Source organism: Delphinapterus leucas, chromosome 6, assembly GCF_059928025.1.
Source record: "Delphinapterus leucas isolate spDelLeu-1000000601 "Yukka" chromosome 6, BTC_Dleu_Yukka2, whole genome shotgun sequence".
Taxonomy (NCBI): domain Eukaryota; kingdom Metazoa; phylum Chordata; class Mammalia; order Artiodactyla; family Monodontidae; genus Delphinapterus; species Delphinapterus leucas.
Genome location: NC_143134.1, coordinates 93,310,911 through 93,332,013, shown reverse-complemented (window position 1 = coordinate 93,332,013; position 21,103 = coordinate 93,310,911). Strand labels below are relative to the sequence as shown.

Genomic DNA, 21,103 nt, shown 5'->3' with positions numbered 1-21,103 from the left:
AGAATTACTTAGATACAGATTTTTTGTCATATCATTCATTTGTGTACCTAAAAAGGGAAGTAATTTATTCAAGTAATCCTGAAACAGTTTCACTTTCAGAATCTGACTCTTGTGCAATCACTTACCATTTCTGAGTCATTGATTTCTGTGGTTTTCCACACAATATTTATTGACTTCTGTGCCATTAAGAGTGTTGGTAACACTCTTGATTAAAGAATGTTACTGTACTTTTTCTAGGATTTTCTTCCAAGCTGCTCATACCCATTCTGCAAGTATTGATGCTGAGACTTTACTGTTTGACTAACCTTAGAGTTCATTTTTTCTCAATTGAAACATGTCAACTGCTAGTTAAGCAGCTTTTATTCAAAGTCAGCAAGATATAACCAAAATGTTAATAGCGGTTTTCCCCAGTGGTAGTTGGATTACAAATGATTGTTTCCTTTTTTTGTAATTGTCTTTGTTTTCCAAAATTTCTACACACACACACACACACACACACACAATTAAAACTTGCCTTTGCTTCAACTGTGGATCATGATATCACTTTATCTAATCTTATGCAGCCTCTTTTGGAGAGTTTGAGAGTAGAATTCATCACTCTTGGTGGTCAATGCTGCCTTAGATGTAGAAAGTCCCATCCGTCTGCCCCTGGTGGGACCAGGTTCTGTGCTGCCCTCCAGTGGCTATAGGCTGTATAGCACTGAGCAAGAGACGTTCTTACATTATTTGCTGGCCAGTGCAGAACACTGACTCCCACTAACATTTTTAGGAATGTACTTTGTAATTGTCCTTGAATTAGGCAGCACTTGCTCCCAAATACCAGAGTTACTCACACTTGTCTGCCTTCCAATGCAACTTGAACCTTCCACATTAGAAATTGAGAAGTTTTTATAAGAGCTATACACAAATGAGACATTAAGAATAGGAAAATAATTATAGACAACAATATTGTATTAACATCAAACTTACTAAGAGACTGGATCTTAATTATTCCCACCACAAAAAAAAATCATAATTATGTAAAATGATAGGAGTGCTAGCTAACACTACAATGAGGATCACATTGTAATATTGCAATATAGAAATGTAGCAAATCAACACGTACACCTTAAATTTATATACAATGTTATATGTCAACTATATTTCAGTAAAAAAAAAAAACGAGAAAATATACAGTGAAGAGTTCATGTGCATAAACTAGAACTTGGATGAGCAGGTTTAGTCTGAATCCTGAGTAAGCTTATAGGCTTTGTTTGTAATTTTTCTGTTTAGGGTTTTATTTTGCTGTTGTGTTTTTGTTTTGTTTTGTTTTGTTTTGTTTTTTTACCACATTGTGGAAGGGCATGGTTTGGGAATGGAAAAAGTACATAGGCGGCAGTGGTCTTTATCCTGGAACCAGAACAGTAAGACCTTCCTGTTGAAATCATCTGCCTCTTTTACTATCTGACATGGATAATCATAGCAGGGAGGGACATTGCTGAGACAAGAGGAGAGGCATTTTCCCATTTGGAACCCTGCTGGGCATTAGGCAGGCAGGCTGGCAGGCAGAACCCATCAAGGCAAAGTAAGTGACCACTGAAGCAAAAGTACGTGCTAATTTTCCAGTCAGCGAGATGTTAACCTTCTTAAATTTATAATTCCTTTGACATCCATTTTAACATTTGATCCATCTAGTTAATAATAATAAAAAACCCCTCCATTTATTATACCCCTTAAGTCATTCTTTGTTATACTGTCAAAATGTCACATTGTAATTATCTTAAAATCACTTTTGACCAAAGCTTGTAAAAAGTCACCTTTATGTCTGAGATTATTGATCAATGTAATTTTAAGGTGTTTTTTTTTTTCGGTACGCGGGCCTCTCACTGTTGTGGCCTCTCCCGTTGCGGAGCACAGGCTCCGTACGCGCAGGCTCAGCGGCCATGGCTCATGGGCCTAGCCGCTCCGCGGCATGTGGGATCTTCCTGGACTGGGGCATGAACCCATGTCCCCTGCATTGGTAGGCAGACTCTTAACCACTGCGCCACCAAGAAAGCCCAATTTTAAGGTTTTTGCTTCTTTTTAAAAAAAACAATTTTTATGTATTTTTGGCTGCGTTGAGTCTTCGTTGCTATGCGCGGGCTTTCTCTAGTTGCGGTGAGCTGGGGCTACTCTTCATTGTGGCGCATGGGCTTCTCATTGCGGTGGCTTCTCTTGTTGCAGAGCATGGGCTCTAGGCATGCGGGCTTCAGGAGTTGTGGCTCGCAGGCTCTAGAGCGCAGGCTCAGTAGTTGTGGCACATGGGCTCAGTTGCTCCACGGCTTGTGGGATTTTCCTGGACCAGGACTTGAACCCATGTCCCCTGCATTGGTAGGCAGACTCTTAACCACTGTGCCACCTGGGAAGTCCCAGGTTTTTGCTTCTTAATAATTAAAAACCACTTCATTATGCAGTATTCTTGCTGTCATGATGTTGTTTGAGAATTAAGCAAGCAAGTATCTATTCCTCTAATAGTCTTTAAGTGTTAAATCTTTTTCTACCCATAACTAGAATTTTAAGGCAACCTAAAGGTTGTACTTTTAAGTTGGTAAACAGACTCTCATTTCTCCAGGACTATTATAGTGACTTCCTTACCAGTCTCCCTGGTTCTCTACCACTGTTAGGTGAAAATTTTTAAAGCCCAGCTTTGCTGCTCAGTGTCTTCTTATCACATGTAGGATAAAATTCAAATACCATTAATTTAGCACTTAAGACTCTCTGGAGTCCATCTGTAACCTCATTTATTTCACTTCTAGTTTATGCGTATTTGCTATTAGCACACTGTTTTCCGATTATGCCCATTAATTCACCAAGTTAAGGAAGTTGAAAGCATTATATTGTCTCTAGCAGTGCCTCTTGCTGTCCAATTTCATACTGATCCTTAGGCCACAAATAGAAAATGGATGTTTCGTCTTACACTAGTTCATTTCTTTCTGGGTCTATTGCATATTTTTTCTGCCAAATCCTTTGGGGATTAAATTCCTTGGCAAATCAGGCACCAGCTAGTCTAGTTTAGCCTTTTTTCTTTTTTTTGGATGCGTTGGGTCTTCGTTGCTGCACGCAGGCTTTCTCTAGTTGCAGCGAGCAGGGGCTACTCTTTGTTGCTGTGCGCAGGCTTCTCATTGCGGTGGCTTCTCTTGTTCTGGAGCACGGGCTCTAGATGTGCGGTCTTCAGTAGTTGCAGCATGCGGCCTCAGTAGTTGTGGCACACAGGCCCTAGAGTGCGCTGGCTTCAGTATTTGCGGCACGTGGGCTTCAGTAGTTGTGGTGCATGGGCTCAGTATTTGTGACGCGCAGGCTCAGTAGTTGTGGCGCATGGGCTTAGTTGCTTCGCAGCATGTGGGATCTTCCCAGAACAGGGATCGAACCTGTGTCCCCTGCATTAGCAGGTGGATTCTTAACCACTGCGCCAACAGGGAAGTCCCTAGTTTAGCTTTATTAACATTGAATGTGCACCTAAATTGGACCTAATAGGATATATTTTCCCTTTGTAGGGCTTGATAATATTGATTTAAAAAATTCTTAAAAAGTTATTGTTATTTTGCCGATAGGATGGGCCAAATGTGTTCTCTGGTAGTTTTAATTTGTTACTTCTTAATTACAACTGAGCGTGTTTTTACATGTTTATTGGCCATTTGTGTTTCTTTCATAAATTGACTGATAATCTTAGCCCATTTATCTTTTTGATGGTCCTTTTGTAACTGTTCTTTATATATTCTGAATATTAATAATTTGTCTCATATATGTCACCAATATCTTTCTTCCTGTTTGTCTTAAAAATTAATGGTGTTTTCAACATCTAGGTGCTTCCTTGCCTAGGCAGCTTCAAAATCTGGCAAACGTCTTGGTTGTATGTTTGATGCTGATGCAGGCCTTTATACAATTAGACAGTATATCCTAAGCACTACAAGGCCATGGGAGATTTTACTCTTTTTAGCTCAGTCCCCAGCTTCCTATGCCACCCCTGTACTCAGTAAATATCCTCTGGGGAAAACTTCCTGTGTGTTTCAGGGGTCCCTTTCAGTCCACCATTCCAGCCCAGGTACTATAAATAGCTTCACTGATTTCTCTTTCTCTCTGCCTATGCAGGTGTAATCCTTGGCCCTAAATCTGCACAAGTTGCAGATTTAATTTCTAAAAGGAATATTGCATAGGAAACCTAGCAGAAAAATAAATGCCAGTGAGTGAGCTTTTGCTTACTTAGGAATGGTCCTTTCCTTTCTGGAATTAATGTGACTTTAAAAAAAAGTCATTTTTTTTCCTAGTCATTACAGCATTTGTGATGTGCAGAAGCAGTAGATTTCTGCTACCTACTATATCCTGCTTGGAAGTGGAAATCTTTTCGTAGATCCTCTTTTGGGTTTTCTGTGAACGCAGTAAGATTGTCTGCAAATAATGACATTTTAATTCTTTACCAGTGTGTGTGTGTGTGTATTTATTTCTTTTTCTTATTACACTAAGAACTCCAGTACAGTGTTATGTAGAAGTGATGGCAAGCATTTTTATTTCTTTCTTGATATCAGCAGGATAGCTTTTAGTGTTTTACTGTCAAGTTGTTTGGTATTTGTTTATTTAGATACCCTTTATTAAATTAAGGAAGTTCCCTTCTATTCCTAGTTTGACAAAATTTTTAAGTGTGAGTAGATGTTGATTTTACCAAATGTTTTTCTGTTTCTTTTGAGAAGTAGTAGAACCTTTCTCTTTCATTCTGTTAATGTCATGAAATACATTGATTGATTTTCAAGCATTAAACTGAAGTGCTAGGCTAAATCCAGCTTGATGTATTATCTTTTGTACACAGTGCTAAATTCACTTTAATACTTTCTTTTCAAGTTTTGCATCTTAATGTTCTTGATTGAGATTAACATGTATTTTTCTTTTCTCATCATTTCCTTGTCAGATTTGGTAGAAAGATTATGTTGACCTCATATTTGGGAAATGTCCCCTCTTTTTGTTTTCTCTGAATGGTTGTATAAATAGCATTATTGGTTCCTTAAATTTTGGTAGAATTTGCTGGTAAAGTTTTCTAGGAATGGAGTTTTCCTTGTGAGAAGGCTTTGGATTATGGGTTCAGTTTCCTTAATTTTAGGACCAGTTATATTTCTAGTGTTGGTTTGGTGAGTTGTGGTTTTGTGAGAATTTTTGCATTTTATCAAAATCTCCATACCATCATTAAGTTATTGATAATATTCTCTTATTATCTGAGTTGCAGACTCCCGCTATATTCCTGAAATTGTGTTTTTTCTCTTTTTTTTTTCCTGGGTTAGTCTCTCCAGGGCTTTATTGATTTTATTATATTAGTCTTTGCAAAGAACCAGATTTTAGCTTTTTTGGTTTTTTGTATTGTATATTTATTTTCCACTTCATTAATTTCTACTTTTATGTTTTTCATTCACTCCTTTCTTCTTTGTTTTTGTTGTTCTTTTATGATTTTTTTTTAGATTAATACTTTTTTGTTTTTTAGCCTTTTCCCCCTAACATATACATTTTAATGTTATAAATTTCATTCTAAGCATTGCTTTGGCTGTACGCTGCAAGTTCTGATATGTATTTTTCATTATCATTCAGTTCAAAATATTTTCCAGTTTCCCTTTGTAATTTCATCTTTGATCCATGGCATGTAGAAGTTACTTTATTCTCATTATGAGTTAAATCGTTTGAAAGTTGTTGAGACTTTTTTTGTGATTCATCATATGTTTGTTTTTTATATGATATATATACCTGCAAAAAATATGTATGTTGCAGCTTTGGGATAGTGAATAATATATCTGTCAAATAATTCTGGTTTCTTAGTTGTGTTATTCAAATTCTCTATATTTTATTGATTTTATTTGTTATATCAGTTGCTATAAGAGGTGTGATAATGATTTCCCACCATGATTATAGATATTCCTTGTAGTTCTGTCATTTTTTACTTTATGTATTTTTAGGTTTTTATTTGACACATAGAAATTCAAAATTGTTACATCTGCCTGGGGAATTGAACTTTTTATTAGTATGAAGGGACCTTCTTGATCTGTAGTAATGCTTTTTGCCTTAATATGTACATATTTACTATTAATATAGCTATATGAGATTTTGTTTGATTAGTTTTATATAGAATATTTTTTCCCATCCTTTTAATTTTAAAGTTTGTTATTTAATTTTAAAGTTTGTTATCCTTATGTTTAGATGTATATTTTATAAGTAGTATATAGTTAGATTTTACTTTTGCACCTTTGTCAAAAATCACTTCTGCATATATATGTGGGTCTGTTTCTGGACTCTCTTCCATTGATCTATTTGTCTATCGTCTGTCTTTATGCCATTATCACACTGTCTAGATTCCTGTAGGTTTACAGTAAGTGTTGAAGTCCACTAGTGTAGGTCCTCTAATTTTGTGTATTGGGTATATTGGTCTGTAATTTTTTTATAATGTCTTTGTCTGGTTTTTGTATAAGGATAATGCTGGCCTCACAGAATGAGTTGGGAAGTAATTCCTTCTCTTCAATTTTCAAGAAAAATTTGTGTGGAAATGGAATTATTTCTTCCTTAAATATTTGGTAGAATTAGCCAATGAAGCTCTCAGTGGAAAGAGCTTAGAAATATGTATTTTTGAAAGAGAAAAACAGATCATGAATTTTTGCTAGTAGTTTCAATTCAAACTAAATATTACAGGGTTTTTACTTAATTCCCTCAATTTTATATTTGTATCTTTTTTCGTTATGCTGAAATCTTGATTCTTAATAGCATTAGCGTGATTACTCATGTGCTTTATCTATAATTTGTGCGTGTTTAGTTCAAAATAACAATTACAGTATTAAAATTTTTTAATCTAATTTTGTTTTACTATTAAACATTTCCTTGGTCCCAAGTCAAAACTGTAAAACCAAGGTATAGTCAGGGAGATATGAATTCCATTCCTGACTTCTCCTTCCATTCTCTTCCATTGATGTTGTTTTTTGGAGGAGGTAGCATCATAAAGATATATATATATATATATATATATATATATATACACACACACACACACACACACACACACATATATATACATATATATATTCCTACTTATTTTCCAAGTTTCTTCTCCATATTTCTTTCACCTTCTCTGCACCTGGCTTTTTTCACTTAACACAGTGTATCTTGGAGATTGCTCCTTAGCAGCACAAAGAGATCTTTTTCATTCCTTTATATAACAGCCTAGTACTTCATTGTATGGGTGTACCGTACTTCATTTAACCAGTCTCCTACTGATGGATGTTTGGGGGAAATAGGAACTTCTAAAAAGACATTTTCCACATTCCAGACCACAGCATTGTAGCATTGGCTAGTATTATAGAACTATTTAACCTAATTTTAACAACATTTTTATTAAAACCTTTTTCATTTATATATCACTGCAAAAATTCATTTTACAGTATGCTAGGTTTCATTGTGTAGTGTTCTGGTGACTGAATGAGTTTTTTAGTTAGGAAGGTAAAGTTCTGTACTTCTTACTTTTTCTTTGGGCTGATTTTCTACTAAGTAGTTTAAGCCTAAGCCTTTGTGGCCTTTGCCTTATAAGAGGTGCCTCTGTTTATCTTAAAAGACTTCTACGTGCTGATACAACCACTCTTACCCCTGAATTTCTGGTACCAGTTTAATCTAATTAATTCCTTGATCAGGTAATAGAACCACCATTTTTACAACAACTCAAAGACACGTTTTCTCATTAATTTATCAGGTTGAAAAAGGGCTTATGGCTGATATATCCACTAGTGTTCTGCTCCAAAAAGTATTAACTCCTAAACCAAACAGATTAATGTCTATTTAAATACTTGTATATTAAGGTATCTTACTATTATTTCAGATTTCTGTGATTTGGTGAATAAAATATTCTCCTCGATCTCATGTATGACCAGTGGTTCTGTCTGTTTGCTCATATCTGTCTTCTGTTTAAAGAATTTTAATAGTCAAGTATATTTCCCCTTTATAAATCCTCCATGGAGTTCAACAAAGTGTTATGTGATCTTAATTACATAGTCTTTTCTCCAAACCCCCTTCTGAGAGCCCATATTCCATCCTTAACTTCTAATACACCGTTTTAGTATTCTTTGATTTCTTATCTTAGGAAAAGATGCAACCTTGACTTATCGAAATAGTATAAGTATTTTTAGCTCTTCCTAGGCAGTGTGAAGACCTTAGAATACTTAGAATCATTAACCTTCTGCTTACATCCCCTCCCCCAGTTTATATGTTGTTGTTATTATGTATTTTAATTTGTGTCAAACTCCATAAGGCATAATTATTGTTGTTTTGTATAGTCAGTATTCATTTAGATTTTTAAAAATCTTTTTTGAGGTATAGCTAACCTAGAATTAACTGTAAAATGTACAAATTAAGTTTGACCTATGTATACACCTGTGAAGCTGTCAGCACACATATATATATATATACCCTCTGGTACAGTTGTTTCTACCATCTAATCTCCTAGAAAATTAAGATGGTTAACAGTTTATTGCAGTTCTGTTTGTTTTGTTTTTGTTTTGTAACTACTAGGAATGGAGGTAGGGCTAGAGAATTTTCATGTGTGTTTTTTTTTTTTTTTTGCCACCGTTTTAGAATTCTGCCCTCATTTTAAAACTCAGTTTAAAAAATTCTTTTTTTCATCTGTTTTAAGCTACTTGTGCTCTCTCAGGTCCCCTTCACTCTAAAAATGTAGTGTATCTTTTATTCTCATACATGTGACTAGCATGACATATGAGCTTTACCAATGTCTAGAAACCATTGATTTCTCCTATTTGCTACCTCTTGGAAATAACAGCAGAAAAATTTAAAGGCTTTTCCATTCTGATTGACTCAGTATCTTAATAATTGTGATTCCTAAAAGTGAGATCAGCATACACTTTTACTAAAGTTTCTTATTTTGAGGCTATAAATCCTAATTTTAATGATTTGAGAGTATACCCATAGGTCATAATAAAGGGGTTTTTTTTTTAGTGTATACTGCTGAGTTTTGCTCTTAATTGTATTAGCTTACACAAAATTTGCATATGTGGGATTATAAATTCTTCTACTAGCAAAGAATCTAATATTAGATTTTAGCCTTTAAGAGTGATTTTAATTTACATTTAATTCCCTTTTATTAAATACTGTAAGAGATCCTCACAACATAAAGTGATTTGAAAGACTGTTTTCAAAATTGGAATTTTGTACATTCCAATTTTTTTCTAGACTGTATCTATAATAATACTGACATTTATTTAGAGTTTACTCTGTCATTCATTTGTATTGTCTCATTTAGTCCTTAAAACAACTCTATGTAGTAGAAATTATTATCCCTACAGATGAGAAACTAAGGCATGGAGAGTTGATGCACCTTACAAGTTCACACATACAGTAAATAGCTTTGGGATTTAAACCAGGTAATACATGTCTGGAGCCTGGCCTCTTAACCAGTATAAACTCTTTTTTTCTCTAATACTGGAAAAGAATTATATGAACCAAAATGTTCTCCCTAAATAACTATAAGATTTTTGACTGTTGGGCTAATGGGCCCACTCAGACTAAGTTTGAGGGTGACGTTACTTTTTTTTTTTCATTCTTTTAGCTGATATAGCCCAGAGATATAGGATAAGCAAATACCCAACCCTCAAATTGTTTCGTAATGGGATGATGATGAAGAGAGAATACAGGGGTCAGCGATCAGTGAAAGCACTTGCAGATTACATCAGGCAACAAAAAAGTGACCCCATTCAAGAACTTCATGACTTAGCAGAAGTCACCACTCTTGACGTAAGTCATTAACTTTTGCTGGATCAAATGAAGTCTGCCTGATTAATGTAAACAAATTCTTATGCAATCAAAGAATCTGGCATTTTCTTATAGTTCATTGTAGTGGATTTATATATATATATATATATATATATATATATATACACACACACACACACACATACTTAACAAGTTGAATTTTTCTTGAATTCTCAAGGGAAATGCTAATATTTTACTGAATCTTTGGATAAAATGTATATAGCAATACAGTAAAGTTGTACTAATTTGAATTAATTGAGGGTAAAGGGTAGCCTGAATTATGAAGAAATAGAAGTTAATGTCAGGCATACACAAACAAAGTTTCCATAGTTTGCTTAGTGGAGACCCTTATGTAGAAGCGTGAGAGACCCACGGTGGAGTCTCTACCAACAGTCACACATTACGAATTGATGTATTATTTTAACACATCTTAGAATCAGTCATCTTATTTAGGAAGGACTGTCACTGATTAAACAGTTATGTATTTCTTGAAATTTTAAAATAAAATATTGGAAGGAAATTATTATATTAGATGATAGTTAAGACTGTTTTCAACCTAATGTAATCTTTAATAGTTTTGGACTAGGTGTTAAAAGCCAATTATGCATTTATAGTCATACTTCATTTGGAGATAATTGAACAGCAGCTGGGTAAATGCAATAACATTATTCTTAAAGAACTATATATGTTTATAAAGTAATTACATACTTTATTTTACAGCGCAGCAAAAGAAATATCATTGGATATTTTGAGCAGAAGGATTCAGAAAACTATAGAGTTTTTGAAAGAGTAGCAAATATTTTGCATGATGATTGTGCCTTTCTAGCTGCATTTGGGTAAGTAGCCTGAGAGTGTGTTAGTGGGTCGGGTCAGCTCAGCTGTCGTGTTAAATTCTTGTTGTGTGTGGTCGTTTTCTGAAGATGACCTCTCCAAAGATTATCTCAGTCCTCTTAAAGTCACCAACAAATTTTTACACCTATCTCTGACCTCTTTCTAAGAGTTTAAGTCTGTTAATTATTCTTTCTGTACTATATTCTATTTCAAAATGTGGGTAAGAGGAAAAGGTTGGACAGGTTAACTCTCATACTTTTGTTCAGCTCATTTACTAACACTATCCTGTGTCACAAAAAGTGCTTATTAACCTGTGGGGTTTCCAAACTGAAACAACACAGTGTTTCTCATTAATGACCGTGAACTTCATCATCTTTACTCATCTCTGGCTCTCCACCACCTTTTCTTCTGCCTTCCCTGTCTCAGAGGAACAATGCTCCTTTCCACGGCTAACCTCTTTACTTGTTTCCTTGTAATTGTCCCTTCAAAATCCTCTGGGGCTTTGATCCATCAGTTGTCCTTGCTTTCTCATGCTTTCAACCTGACCCTTTTCATGAACTCCTTTCCTTTTCCAAAAACATGATTCTCTTTCCTGATCTGTCCCTTCTATCTCTTGAGCTATAATCTCATCTCTTTCTTTTCATTCTCAATTTTTTTTCAGAGATTAGTTTTGCTTGGCTACCTTGAATTTCTCATATTTTAACCAGTTAAAATACCTTAACCTCCTGGAAGCTAACTTTTACCTCCATTACCCTAAAGAAACTTCTGTCTACACAGTCACGAAGTGACTTCTTAATGAACAAATCCAGTAGCCTTTTTTCAATCTTAATCCTCTTCAATATCTCTGAAGGATGTGACCCTCAACTACCCTGTCCTTTTTCTTTTTTTTTTTTGCGGTACGTGGGCCTCTCACTGTTGTGGCCTCTCCTGCCGCAGAGCACAGGCTCCAGACGCGCAGGCTGAGCGGCCATGGCTCATGGACCCAGTTGCTCCGTGGCACGTGGGATCCTCCCGGACCGGGGCACGAACCCGCGTCCCCTGCACCGGCAGGCAGATTCAACCACTGTGCCACCAGGGAAGCCCCTGCCCTGTCCTTTTTCTGCTGTGTCTACACTTTATGTTGAACTCCCTGGTTTGATCCTTACCTTTCTGACTTCTCTGGCTTTATCTTGTTTTTTTTTTTTTTTTTTCTTTCTCTTTCAAAATGGAATCATTCTTATGGTTCTGTGTTTGACTCTTTCTTCTCATTGGAGGTTATCTTCCCCCATCCTTTGATGTTATACAATATTATTTTTCTCTTTTCTTTGGCCTATAACTGGTAGACTCTATTGTGGTACCTATCTTGAGTAGAGCCCAGATTTCTGGCATAGTATGTCCTCTTCATTTTGTGACCTTTTTCCTTGTTTTAAATGCTTCTATAGGTTTTTTATGTGTGTTTTATTGTAAACATTATCAGTGTTTTTTGAAGATTGTTGTAGAGAGTAAATAACGAATGAACTTCTCCCCCATGCTTTTTGTAATACTGTTTCCAGCCATGCAGGCCCCTTGCTATTCCTCAAACACTGCAAGCCCACTTCCGCAGCAGAGCCTTTGCCCTTACTGTCTCTATCCAGAGTGCTTTGTCCAGATATCATCTCATCAGAAAGATCTTTCCTGATAGCTGTATATAAAATAGAACTATCATCATCCAACTTGTCATTCTTTATCCACTTATTTTTCTTCATAGCACCTTTTTTTGTTTGTTTTTAACCACCCAAGATAAAAATATCTAGTTGTTTGTTTTTCCCCACAAAAATGGAAGCTCCATGAGAGGATGTTGTCAGTTTTGTTCACTGCTGTGTACCAAGTGCCAAGAACATAGCTGGTACAAAGGAAGCACATAGCAAATAGTGAATGAATGAATGGAGCATGTTCTTCCTTTCTGTTCCAGTGTCATCAATCTAGCTTAGTACTGCTTGCCCCTGTCTCCTGACTACTGTAGTCAGAACCTGGAGATAAATCAGGGTTCAATTAATCCAAATATAATTTAGAGAGAGGAAAAAGTTACCCATTTTGACTTAGAATTTGTTGTAGAATTCACTCACCAAATATTTATTCACCCATTATGTGCCTGTACCAGGCATGGGAAATAGTAAACAAATAAACAAAAAATTAGTTATTTATGGAACTGTATTCTAATGATGTATAGGTTATTTCATTTCATCTAATTTTTTTTAGAAGTTTTGGTTTTAAAAATAAAAAAGAGAATTCATGGTTGAGTCTGACTTAACAAGCAGATAATATGTTTGTGTGACTGGTTTATGTGACTACATCAATGACCTTGATCCTCAGTTAATGGGGTCAAAAACAGCTATTTAGTGCCAAAACTGCCAATCCACAGATAAAATACTGAGTCACAAAAACAGCTAACTAAAATTTCCCTTTAAAAAAATCTGCCTCATATTAAATTTTTCCTTTAAATGTATGCTTTTGTTGGTATTGCATAATCTTTATTTATTTATTTATTTATTTATTTATGGCTGTGTTGGGTCTTCGTTGTGGTGCGCGGGCTTCTCATTGAGGTGGCTTCTCTTGTGGAGCACAGGCTCTAGGCGTGCGGGCTTCAGTAGTTGTGGGGCGTGGGCTCAGTAGTTGTGGCTCGTGGGCTCTAGAGCACAGGCTCAGTAGTTGTGGCGTGCAGGCTTAGTTGCTCCGTGGCATGTGGGATCTTCCTGGACCAGGGCTCGAACCCGTGTCTCCTGCATTGTCCAGTGGATTCTTAACCATTGCGCCACCAAGGAAGCCCGGTATTGCATAATCTTATAAGTAGAAAAGAAGATGGACGAGTATATATTTCAAGTTGTTACAGTTCATATGTTGCAAAACAGCTTCATATGTTGCTATACAGCAGGTATATTGCTGCTATTAGTTTTCTCAAAAAATATTATTACTGCTTCTCTCTTTCCATTAGAGCTGTTTCAAAACCAGAAAGATACAGTGGAGACAACATAATCTACAAACCACCAGGGGTAAGTTGCTATTTCTTAATGTATAATTTTTAATATAATTTAAATACATATATAGTATAATCTGTAGTTTTGTACATGTTAATGTTCACAGAATCATAAAGTTTTAATATACAAAGGAACCTTAAGGCATCATTTTGTGCTAATCTAAACCTTTCAAAGTAAAGATGAGGACACAAGCCTAAAGTCACTCGGGCATTTAGTGGCAGAGCTGGGACTAGAGATCCCCTGATCCCCAGGCCTTTTTCACCTTTCTGTTTTGCCTTTGGCCTAGGACTCAAAAAAAAGGCTTCAGTGGTCTGTGATCATCACTCCAACTTGAGTGAGACTAGCCAAGCTCCCAAATCTCCTGGGGTATAAGTTCACCTGGTACTTGCCAGATACTAAGGAGTGCTAAGTTGTTTTTAACCCTTGGCTAAGAAGTTAGGTGTGTCTAAACTTAGAAGTAGCTGTTTAGGCCCAGGTGATGGTAGCCACAAAAAAGACAGAAATCACAGTATTGTCACCCCAAATTGACGTAACTGTCTGTCATTGCAATTTTCACACACACACACAAATAGAAATCTATGGATTTTTTTTTAATTCATAGTTTTCACTTTAATTTTTTTTTGTGGTGTTTTGACACACTGAAGTTGCTAACTTTTCTATAGTCATATGAATGAACTTTTTGCTTAGAAAGCTCATTTCCTATTTTGAATTCATATAGGTATTTGCCTGTATTCTCTGCAATTGTATTTCTTTAATAATAGCTTACATAGTGTGACCATCTCTGGATTATCAGAATCTATGTGTCTCTCAGTGTAGCTTTCTTGTTAAGAGCACAGGCTCTGCAATGAGACTGTTTTAATGTCAAATCTGCCACCTTCCTTACCACCTCACACTGGTCAGAATAGCCATCATTAAAAAGTCTGCAAGTAACAAATGCTGGAGAGGGTGTGGAGAAAAGAGAACCCTCCTACACTGTTGGTGGGAATGTAAATTGGTGCAGCCACTATGGAAAACAATACGGAGGTTCCTTAAAAAACAAAAACTAGAGTTGCCGTATGATCCAGCACTCCCACTCCTGGGCATCTACCCAGACAAAACCATAATTCAAGAAGATATACACACCCCTGTGTTCATAGCAGCACTATTTACAATAGCCAAGATATGGAAACAACCTAAATGTCCATCAACAGATGAATGGATAAAGATGTGGTACATATATACAATGGAGTATTACTCAGCCATAAAAAGAATAAAATAATGGCATTTGTAGCAACATGGATGGACCTAGAGATTATCATACTAAGGGAAGTTAAGTCAGAAAGAGAAGGACAAATATCGTATCACTTATATGTGGAATCTAACATACAGTACAAATCAACATATCTACAAACAGACTCACAGACATAGAGAACAGACTTGTGGTTGCCAAGGGGGAGAGTGGGTAGGGGAGGGAAGGAATGGGAGTTTTGGATTAGCAGAGGCAAACTATTACTGTATATAGGATGGATAAACAAGGTCCTACTGTATAGCACAGGGAACTATATTCAATATCCATAATGGAAAATATGAAAAAGAATATATATACATTCTTATACATATATATGTATAACTGAGTCACTTTGCTCTATAGAAAAAATTAACACAACATTGTAAATCAATTATATTTCAATAAAATAAAAAAAAGAATCTGCTACCTTCCTAGGTGTATAACTCTGGGAAAGTTTATTAGCTTCTCTGCGCTTTAGTTTGTTCATTAGTAAAAACAGCCATGATAATACTGGTACCTGCTTTATGGGGATGTTTTGAGGATTAATTGAGTCAACACATACAAGGTGTTTACAGTGGTAAAACAGTGCTTGGTCACAGTAAGTTGGCTTAGGTAATGTTAGCTATTTACCATCATTTTAGGCACTTCATAGATACAATTTTGAGTGAATGTGGAAACAGATACTGCAGTTAATTAATTTTAGAGATAGCCATGCCTTAGATTTATATAGTATCATGTATTTTTCAAGGCTTTTTCACTGGAAGTCTCCAAATTTTCTTCTAACATTTTTGAAGGGAGAGATAGCTAAATTAAATCATTAGGATAATTCTTCTTTTCACAATGTCTGCCTGCTATTGATGAAGATACTGGTAAACATTTAATTGACGCAAATCCAAGGGAAAGCAGAAGGCTTACACATCACAGGTTGGATAATCAGGTCCCCGATAATCACAGAGTTATCAGCTTATTACCATCTATAGCCCTCTTTCTCAGAAGTTCCATGTTTTTTGTTTCTTTTGTATCCTGTATAGATTTTCTGGGTTCATAGATGGCTTTAATAATGCGTTTTTGCTAGCGCAGGTTAGATTTGTTTACTTTTTTTCTCTGTTTTTATAACAGCATTCTGCTCCAGATATGGTGTACTTGGGATCTATGACAAATTTTGATGGGACTTACAATTGGATTCAAGATAAATGTGTTCCTCTTGTCCGAGAAATAACATTTGAAAATGGAGAGGTACGGACTTTCTAATGTGTGTTGTTAGTTTTAATTAAGATTTCCGAAAGAGTAAGCTTCCTCCACCCATCTTACTATTTTACCACAGAACTTATCAGTTATAAAAATCATACAGTGAACATAAGTACATATAGCTATTTCCATAATACAGGCCAATGGTTCTCCACCTCTGCTATCCCAGAACCCCACTGTTGTATATTTCGTGCAATAGCAGTGGTTCATGACAGCCTTGAAAATGAGTTTGAAAGTGCCTCTCAGGTGATTCTGATCCCACCCTTGGTTGAAGATCCTTGTTTAAGGGGATTGCTTTAGAAGCAATGCTCTGCAGATTTTAGTTACAATTAATTACATACAGTGAATAATCATTTGGTATAAAAAGGTTTTTCTGATTCCTGTCTATCCTAAAAGAATGAAACTGTGTTCTTTTTCCATCGTAAATAATGAAGGCAATTATCAGTTGTCATGTAACTGTCCTCAGTGATCCCATGCGGCTGAAAAAAGGCCCATCCCAAACTCTGAACAACTCCCACAAAAACAAAACACAAAAACCTAAGAAGTTGGAGGAGCAAGTACAGAGAGCTGTGTCTGTGAGGTGCATCTCTCTGTTCTTTACTGTATTTGAAACATATCTTTCATTTCATTTTGTTCCTTCATTTCCAAAACCCTCAGTCTACGAATGTAATTTTTAAAAAGCATTATAAAAAAGTTTAAAAAAAACCTTTCTTTATGCATACTTACTTCAAAGAATTATAAGTGCATAGCTCAGGTATGGAATACACAACTCAAGAAATTATCACAGAGTAAACACACCCATATAAGCCCCACCAAGTCAGAGGTTGGCAATTCTGTAAAAAGTCAGACAGTAAATATTTTAGGCTTTGCAGTTCATATAGTCTCTGCTGCAACTACTCAACTTGGCAGTTGTGGCACAAAAGCAGCCCTAGATAGTACATAAATAAGTATGGTTGTGTTCCAGTAAAGCTTGCTTGCATGCTTATTGTCTTAGTTTCTATCAAATGAACATCCCTTCTACTTTTCTCAGTTCTCAGGGTTTCAGGTATGTTTAGCTGAATTAACTTACATTTTTATTGTATCATTTAGTCCTTAGAGGCTTGGAAAGATCTAGTAACCTGTCACGATTATTCACCTGCTTTGACAGTTCTTACAGGGATACTTTCAAAACAGAATTGAAAGTTATGGATCTGGAAAATCTTAAACAATTAAACAGGGTCTGTCCGTCCTCCCCCAGCCCTACCTCCCGCGCTACGGTAGTTGGCACCTTTATATAATCTTTAGATTTATTACATGTTGTAACCAACTACCCATAAATCCTTTAAACTATGGGGAAAGATTTGTTAACCTCTGAATCTGGTTGTCTTGCTCTCCCTCTCCTGAATCCTTTAATACCTGCTGGGTAAAGAATATGTTGGTATGGATGTGGACATGGGTACACTTGGAAGCTCTAGCAGCATAAACTACCAGCTACTATGTTAATGTATGTACTGATAAATTAGTTTAGCAAACTGATTCACATAGTTTCGAATTATTAATCTATTACTTGCCTCTTAACAGCTGTTATTTCATCCATATTTGTGTTTTTTGTTTACTTACAAAATTAGTAATTTTGTTTATTACTAATAAAGTAATATATTTGTTTCTACTTTTAACTTCTTAGCTCTTAAATTTTCTAAAAGGTAACTGCTGAGTCTTCTTTCCCAATTAGTATTTATTCAGCAACATTTGTGTCTTCATTTATTCAGTCATAGGTTGATTCCATATTGTGTACAAAAATCTGTGAGCAAAGGAGAAGTGAAATAAGATTCTCTGTCTTTAAGGGGTTTTCAATCCAGTAGTTCACATGTACAGACAATATAAAGACATGCCCCATGCCACATGCCACATGAGGGGCACTGAGAAAATGTTCTGAGAGTTCAGAGGAGAGAACTCAGTTCTACCTTTGGCAGAAATGGGATAGAATCAGGAATGGCTTTCTAAAAGAGGCATTTCAGTCCTGAAAAGGGATAAAAGAGAAAGAGAAGTACTAATGGAAATAGGGAATTAAGAGGAGGGGACAGTGCATTTATGTTGAGCATTGAAGGTACTGGAACTGGACTTGGAGATAAGGGACCAATTTGAGTTGGTGACTGAGATTGTTGACCTAGTTGAAGTTGCCAGGCTAGAGCAGAGAAGTCCAAAGACAGAACCATGGAAGAGTAGTTGCAATTAATGTGTTGGGAAAGAAAAAATGTGAGCACAAGAGATAAAAAGTGAGGAAGAAGAAATTCTAAATCTGTTTGCTAAAACATCATTGTGATGCCAGGAGCTGGGGGTAAGAGAGATGGGAAGTGACTGCTAATGACTCTGGATTTCTTTTAGGAGTGATGAAATGTTCTGGAATTAGATAGTGTTGATGCTTGCAACCTTGTGAATATAATAAAACCCACCAAATTGTACACTTCAAAAAATGCTGCATTTTATGGTATTTGAATTACAGTCATCTCTTGCTTTCTGCCGGGAATTGATTCCCAGACCACCACGGATATCAAAATCCTCGGATGCTCAAGTCCCTTACAGTTGGCCCTCCAGTATTTTTGGGTTCCACATCTATGGATTCAACCAAGTCGTGGATCCTGTGGATATGGAAGGCCGACTATATATCTCAATTAACAAAAAAAGGTGAACTTGATGAAAAGCTTAATCATTTATCCTATGTGTGAGTGGAACAGTCTTAAACATGGAGACAGGAACCAGAAGAAAACTCTTATCCTATAAAATAGGTTCCAGTTTCAGTTTTTTTAGGATAAGGACATGTGTGCTTTCTCCTGAGGCAGTTCCTGAGTTATAGAGAGATAAGCAAAAGAATTGTTAATGGAAATGATTTTATTATGGGGCCCTTTCTGGACTTTTTTTATGAGTCAGAACTTAGCATTTGTCAGAGAGAATAAATGATCAAAATATGCTGTCTACTTATCACATTTCTCTTGTATTTTCCAATAACAATAATAAAAGTTTTTTAAGTAACAGAAATTTCAAGATGTTCTTGTGTATGTATACATACAAGGTATATAAACATACACATATATAGTGGCAAGTATTTGTTAATAATGTTGATAAATTGTGTATTGGTTGAAAACTGGCTATGTTATGGGGTTTTTTTCTTTTGTTCTGAATCACACTTTTCAGCTTTTGGTAGGTCTCATGTAAGTGGAGTGGGTTTTGCAATAAACCTTAGAATAAGCATAAGTTTGCAAATCAGTTAGATTTATTTATTGCTGGTACACTCAGTTTTTCAGTGTTATCCGTGAAGACTGTTTATCCCCTCGTAAAATCAACATCTTGAAAAAGAATCAGCATAGTTCCTCCTTTGGTCAACTCATGTTTTAAATGTCATGGCTTCATCCAATACTAGCTAACAGGTCAGCCTAGTGGTTACTTTAAGGCAGGTCAGCATCTACAGTACAGCAGGACATGTGAGTCCTCTGAGTGCTTGGATACTTAAGGTGGAGGGCATGCATTCCTTCTTCGATTAAGGCATTTATTTACACCATTGGATCTCTTTCCTGGGATGTTGCAGCTGTTGCATGTTATGTGGGCTGGGTTTAAAATTGTTCCTACCTAGAAAATAGCTAGAGCTGAATGGAGAGGCCTGATAATTCTCACTGAATACTTCTCTATACAGGAATTGACAGAAGAAGGACTGCCTTTTCTCATACTCTTCCACATGAAAGAAGATACAGAGAGTTTAGAAATATTCCAGAATGAAGTAGCCCGACAATTAATAAGTGAAAAAGGTAGACAGATTAAGGTGTTTGTTTATATCCTTCCTTTCTCTATTTTTGTACCTTCTCCCTTTTCCATTACGTTAATACTCACATAAACATATTTGGGTTAAAAACTTAACAAATTATTTTAACTCTACTCAACTCCTGAATTTACATTGAAAACATGGGGATGGGAGGTGTCAGTAGAGATAATATGAAGCAATAGCTTTAAAAAAAAAAAACAAACCCTGACTCTTTTAGCTCTCTAAAATCAAACAGCATGAAAAGTGGGGTCATGGGTGGACAGTGTTAGTTTTAGGCACTTCCTTCCAGCACCTTGATACTTCTCTGGTCCTTTTCTAATAGTCCCAGAAATACTGCGGAGAGAACTTACACAGTCAGATTAACATTTACTATATTTCCAAGTGAAAAAAAGTTGAGTAGTTCTCTGCAGACTTCTCCAAAGCATCAAAAAGGAATTTGAGGTATCACCAGCTTTCCCTCTGTAGTTAGAGAAGAAAGTCAAACAAAATAAACTGAAGGCTTTGTGTAGAGCCATGCCCATATTAGTCACTGTAAATATTTTTGGGGTTGAATTGGATTAAAAATCAACCAGTAGGGACTGGAAGGGCATCCTTGATGAAATGAAGGTGATCCTATGAGAACAGATCATATGTCAGTTTCTGGAACTTGTTCCCCAGACCTGGGTAATCTGCAGAGCAAATGATTACCCACTTAAAGAAAATTTAAAAATTCACTATAGCATTTGAATTTGGGTTGAGTTCCTATAATTTTTAAGGAAATTATACTCTCTGTCCTAAAAATTAAGATCCTACCTTTTTAAAGTGTTGTAATATTTAGGCTTTAGTTTTTGTGGTCTACATTACTCTAAAGCATGTTGGGTTTTTTTAGTATGTCACTTTTTATGAACTTGCAAACTTATGAGAATACGCTGTGTGAGCGCTGACTGTTATGCTAGACAGAAATGTCTTAGCTGATTGCATGTCCTCTTCCTCTTTTGACCCTCAAAAGAATATTCTAATCTACCTCTCCAAATTCTATTTCTTTTAAAGGTACCATAAACTTTTTACATGCTGACTGTGACAAATTTAGACATCCTCTTCTGCATATACAGAAGACTCCAGCAGATTGCCCTGTAATAGCTATTGACAGCTTTAGGCATATGTATGTGTTTGGAGACTTCAGGGATGTATTGTAAGTAT

At 35.9% G+C, this 21,103-nt stretch overlaps 1 protein-coding gene across 10 annotated transcripts in view; it reads left to right on the top strand.

Moving 5' to 3' along the window:
* Nucleotides 1-21,103, top strand: part of ERP44 (endoplasmic reticulum protein 44) — an 88,466-nt gene that overhangs the window by 49,910 nt on the left and 17,453 nt on the right. For all 10 annotated transcript variants that reach the window (XR_016393598.1, XM_022600225.3, XM_089913462.1 and 7 more), the window contains 6 exons: nucleotides 9,590-9,774; nucleotides 10,513-10,628; nucleotides 13,574-13,631; nucleotides 16,003-16,119; nucleotides 19,799-19,910; nucleotides 20,954-21,095. Coding sequence is in view for 9 of the 10 variants with exons in the window: in XM_022600225.3 (XP_022455933.1) it covers nucleotides 9,590-9,774; nucleotides 10,513-10,628; nucleotides 13,574-13,631; nucleotides 16,003-16,119; nucleotides 19,799-19,910; nucleotides 20,954-21,095 (730 nt within the window). In the remaining variant the exon portion in view is untranslated. The remainder of the gene's footprint in view (nucleotides 1-9,589; nucleotides 9,775-10,512; nucleotides 10,629-13,573; nucleotides 13,632-16,002; nucleotides 16,120-19,798; nucleotides 19,911-20,953; nucleotides 21,096-21,103) is intronic.